The 5,196-nt window shown below is 39.3% G+C and overlaps 1 protein-coding gene across 1 annotated transcript; it reads left to right on the top strand.

The window, feature by feature from the left end:
- Positions 1 to 4,310: 4,310 nt before the first annotated feature.
- LOC143266642 (uncharacterized) lies at positions 4,311 to 4,646 on the top strand. The gene has a single exon (XM_076542114.1). The coding sequence runs from the start codon at positions 4,311 to 4,313 to the stop codon at positions 4,644 to 4,646; it is 336 nt and encodes a 111-aa protein (XP_076398229.1).
- Positions 4,647 to 5,196: the final 550 nt, after the last annotated feature.

Genomic DNA, 5,196 nt, shown 5'->3' with positions numbered 1-5,196 from the left:
AAAAAAATAGCTATACAAGCTTTGCCTATGTTCGGCTGTCCAAAGGTTGACATGTTCAAGAAAATCTTTTAATTTTGCGCCGCCTCCGAAAAGGTTGAAATGTATTTAATACACTACCTAACGAGTAAATAGGTTTCATTCATATCTGTGACGTAATTGTATGATTGAATGAAATAGAAATTACTTCATTAGGAAATAGAAATTATTTTATACTTTTTAGTGCATTTCGAAGTCGGCGTATTTTTTTTCTTAAAATTATTTTATAAAGGGGCACCAGTGCGAACGCACACGTCCGGGAGAATCGCCCTTCCGGCTGCTCTTACGGGAGCGGTTCTCAAAGGGGGACAAAATTGAAAGAGATAACCCACGAGTATCGATACGACAAACTTTATTGGGGCCGAAGCGGAAGATAACGAGAACGAGCCCCTCCTGGTACAAAGTTCGGTAAGGGAATTGGGTCACGATCGCTAATTGCGGCAAATATATCGCGACACGAGGGCTCACGGTACACGCGAGTGATACAAAAATCGGAAATGAAAAGAAAACGCAGTGCGCTTTGAGGAGCACGCCCTCTTGGGGGTCGTGGACAGCAAAGGGAACGCTGGACCTAAATGCAAAATACAGCGGAGAAAAAAAAAGATAACCCGAACTGGGGTCAGCGGCCCAGAATCGCAGAAAACGGGTGACGTAAATAAATACACGATATGTTCCGCGAAGACGGTCCCTAGGGTCCTCGACGCCGGGGCTGGTGGTCCTATCGCCAGGAATCACCCACATGCACACACGCTCTTACACAGGCTCAAAGATCTTACAAAAGGCAAAGATCCTACCTTTCCAATCCGTGTTCGGACGGGCGACGTTGTCCTCCGTCAGGCGGGCCCACACAATCGTTTGCACACACACACAAAAAGAAAAGAATAAAAGAACAAAGATAAAAAGAAAAAACGGAAGGGGCAAGGTACAACAAAGAAAAAGTTCGAAAGTAACACGGGGCACAGCGGAGTTTTAAGACGCTCTCGTCGCGGCTCGCTAACTTCTGTCTCGTTATCCGCGGTTCTACTCCTCGGTGCGCAGGATTCTCCCTCCGCGAGGATTTCGGCGTTAGGGATGGGCCGTCGTTTCTTGATTTCGGGCCAGGTCTTGGGGCCCCTTCGGGTGGCAGCTGGGGTGGCTCGTCCTCCCGGCCTGGCGTCTCTCGATGTTGGCTACCGGTCGCCCCCGCGGAGTTTGACGGGTGGCTCGGCGACCGGTCAGCAAGCGGCTGTGGTCTTCTAGCTCCATCCCGCGCCTCCGTCGCTCGGGTTGAAGTTTTTCCCCGCGACCGAGTGCCGCGGACTCCTCTTCTTCCGTTTCTTCCTGCGGCCGCACGCAAAGGGGGCTGAGGGGGAGGGACGCGCAAGTACAAAAAAAAAGAATAAAAAAACTCTCACACTTTCCATACACCCCGCGGCGAGGGGTTTGGCAGGGCGGAGGAGTGAGGCCGGCGGGCCTGGTGGCCACTCGTAACGAGGCATAAAAATATGCTCGTTACAGCGCAAAAAATAATAAAAACAGCAGACGAATATGTAAATGTCAGCGGAAAACGAGTAACAAGACCAATTAAATACACTTTAGAGGAAGCGTTATGTCTATTCATCGATGGCGATTACACTAAAGAGAATTAAAGTTCCATATCGTAGGAGCAAAAAAACGAAATGCTGATATCTATCCATCATACAATAATATTTGAGAGGCAAAGAAAGAATGCTATCCAACATCTATTAAAGTGAGCGACATTTCTGCTGAAGTCAATGTTCAAAATCTTGCAGACCACACAACAGAAAGATTATTTGAATATTTAGAACACACTATAGATAGTGAAAACGTACCAGACTATGTAAATTTTTTATTGAAATGGGGCTATGATGGAAGTTCAGATCACTCCACATACAATCAAACATTTTCAGATACTAACCAAACCGACGAATTTTTATTTGCAATATGTATGGTTTCCATTATTTTAAAATCGAATATTAATATAAAATAACATTTCAAATTAACGATGATAGATGGAAAAGCATTTAGTGCGATTATCGAATCATCAACTCAGTCGTGTTCAATTTGCAAGGCTACTCCGCGAATTATGAACAATATAAATATATTGAAAACATTGTCTATAAACATTGACTTTTACCAGTATGGAATATCAAATTTACATGCGTGGATAAGATGTATGGAGTGTATTTTGCATATTTCATATCGCTTGGAAATCAGAAAGAGACAAATACGAAATACCGATAAAGTACACTATGAAGAAAGAAAGAAAATGATTCAAAAAAAATTAAAAGAGGAGTTACACATACTAGTTGACACCCCGAAGCCAGGTTTCGGTACCACGAATACCGGAAATGTGGCCAGAACATTTTTTCAAAATTATGATACAGCGGCAAATATTACAGGTACATATTTCATTATCTTACAAAATAAAGAGTAAGTAGTAAGTAGCAAAGTAATTAAATAATACAATAATAAATAACATTACAGGTGTAAACGAAGAGCTAATTAAAAGAATTGGAGTCATCTTGGTGGCTTTGTACAGCTATAAGCAAATTAAGTTCATTTTATTTCAACAGTATGCAATGGCAACGTTTAACTTATACGTATCAGAGTACGACTGGTTTTATATGCCATCAAGTTTGCATAAAATATTATTGCATGGTGCAGATATAATACAAAGTGCTGGTTTGCCCATTGGAATGTTTTCGGAAAAAGCAATGGAGGCACGAAACAAAGATTTCCGAAATATCAGAAGAGACTACACCTGAAAATTTTCGCGACTGGAAACATTAACGGACCTTTTTCAAACTTTACTATAGACATCCGATATTTTAATATTTTCAATTTCGGCAGGAAACAGAAAAATTTATAAAACGCGTTCCCGTTTTAATATTTTCAAAGATGAAATAGAAAAATTAATATTAGAAGAAGACCTACATGACGATGATGATGACGGTGATACATAAATAATAATAAATAAATTTTAGATTAATAAATTAATATATTATAAATACCTAGTAAAAAATGTATCTATTTCTATTAATAAAAATTGTTTCCATGTTAAAATTATATTTACGTTAATAAAAATTATGCTTATAAACCGAACGTCCACATTGAGAGTATAGTATATTCATTAACTTTTTGAAATATAACTTATTTTTGTTTTATTTTTAATTTTATCGGTAAGAAAATAATCCGGTGTGATTAAATGTAATAATAATACTTGTTTTAAATGCTGGAACGTCGCAGCGGCCGCTATACTTTGCTTTCAAGTCTTGAAATAACGCTAAAATTGGCCATGAAATTCTTCGCTCTGGCTCACTGTGCGCCGTTTTGAAATCCATAGTTGGATCCATAGTTATCCAGAACTGCACCTTGGAAATGCAATAACGAATAGAAACGAAATCACTTTTATCTGTGCCATTAACGTCTCCACTAAACCAATAAGAATCCGGATTCCTGAAGTAGAGTTGCAACCATACGAGGAATCAACAATCAAAAACCTATACCATGAAAGCACTGATCGAGCAAAGGAATTATTCAAGGCCCTGCGTTTAGACCGCTTAAACGAAGAAGAAACAGATAATGTCAAACGTTTAATACAAAACAATGCAGACAGGTTCAGTTTACCCGGAGAAGAATTACCAACTACGAATAAAGTACACCACCGAATGATCACCACAGATGAGGCACCAATTAATGTGAAACAATATCGTTACCCTCAGTGCCACAGGGATGGAGATAAATGTACAAATTAATGATTTACTACAAAAAGGAATAATCGAACACTCAACATCCCCATATAATTCACCTCTATGGATAGTCCCGAAAAAGGAAGATTATCATGGACAGAAAAAATGGAGATTAGTAATCGGCTTCAGGCGACTAAACGAAAAAAACTATTGGCAATGCCTACCCTCTGCCTAATATAACAGACATCTTGGATCAGTTAGGAAGCGCAAAATATTTTTCAATTTTCGATTTGAGATCAGGATTTCACCAGATCCCGATGCATCCAGACGACAACACACAAAACAGCATTCTCTACACAATACGGGCATTATGAGTTCAACAGAATGCCATTTGGATTAAAAAATGCCCCAGAGACTTTCCAACGATTAATGGATAATGTATTAACGGGTCTCCAAGGGTTGGAACTATTTGTCTACTTGGACGATATAGTTATCTATGCAAGCTCGTTACAGGAACACAAAATTAAATTCAATAAATTAATGGAAAGGCTAAGAAGCTAATCTTAGTTTACAACCGGACAAATGCGAATTCTTGAAAAAGAAGTGGCATATCTGGGACATATAATAGACAAAAATGGATTGAGGCCAGATCCTAGGAAAATCAAGGCAGTCCAGGAGTTTCCAGTCCCAAAAACGGTAAAGAATATTAGACAATTTCTGGGTTTATGTGGATATTACAGAAGATTTATCAAGGACTTCTCCAACATTGCAAAACCACTCTCTGACTTAACTAAAAAAGAGCGAAAGTTCGAATGGACTAAGCAGCAAGAAGATGCCTTTACGTACCTTAGGGATGTTTTATGTAAAGAGCCAATTTTTGCATATCCAGATATCTCAAAGCCGTTTAATATAACTTAATATAACTACATCCTACTAAGTAGGATGCTATTCCTACATCTGGAATAGCGATAGGAGCAATCCTAAGTCAAGGAGAAATCGGAAAGGACCAGCCAATTTCATACGCCTCGAGAGTCCTGAACGAAGCCGAAACAAGATATTCAGCAATCGAAAGAGAGCTTTTGACGATTGTCTACGCCGTAAACCACTTTCGCCTATATGCCTAGGGTAAAAAATTTTCTTTAATAACAGACTATAAACCATTAACTTGGATAAACAAAGTCGCCGATCCTACATCCAGACTGTTGCGCTGGAAACTAAAACTAAGCGAATATGATTACGAAGTAAAATACAAAGCCGGAAAATTAAACTCCAACACAGATGCACTACATCGAGCCCAAGAGAAATTAAAAAGAAGAAGGAATGACACCAGTACAAAACGCGACCATGGGAATCAACAACAACCAGCTCAAGAAAAATCAAGAGGAAGAAGGAATGGCACCAGTACCCTACTCGAATACGACAATTAACATCTACCGATTCATTACCACAGACGAAAAAACGAAAACAG

The sequence above is a fragment of the Megachile rotundata genome, chromosome 2 (assembly GCF_050947335.1).
Source record: "Megachile rotundata isolate GNS110a chromosome 2, iyMegRotu1, whole genome shotgun sequence".
Classification (NCBI taxonomy): Eukaryota; Metazoa; Arthropoda; class Insecta; order Hymenoptera; family Megachilidae; genus Megachile; species Megachile rotundata.
The sequence above is the reverse complement of the archived record's forward strand: the minus strand, read 5'-3'. Positions and strand labels throughout refer to the sequence as shown.

What these genes read in the sequence shown, in the direction of transcription:
- LOC143266642 (XM_076542114.1), top strand. Translation starts at nt 4,311, where the DNA reads ATGCGAATTCTTGAAAAAGAAGTGGCATATCTGGGACATATAATAGAC.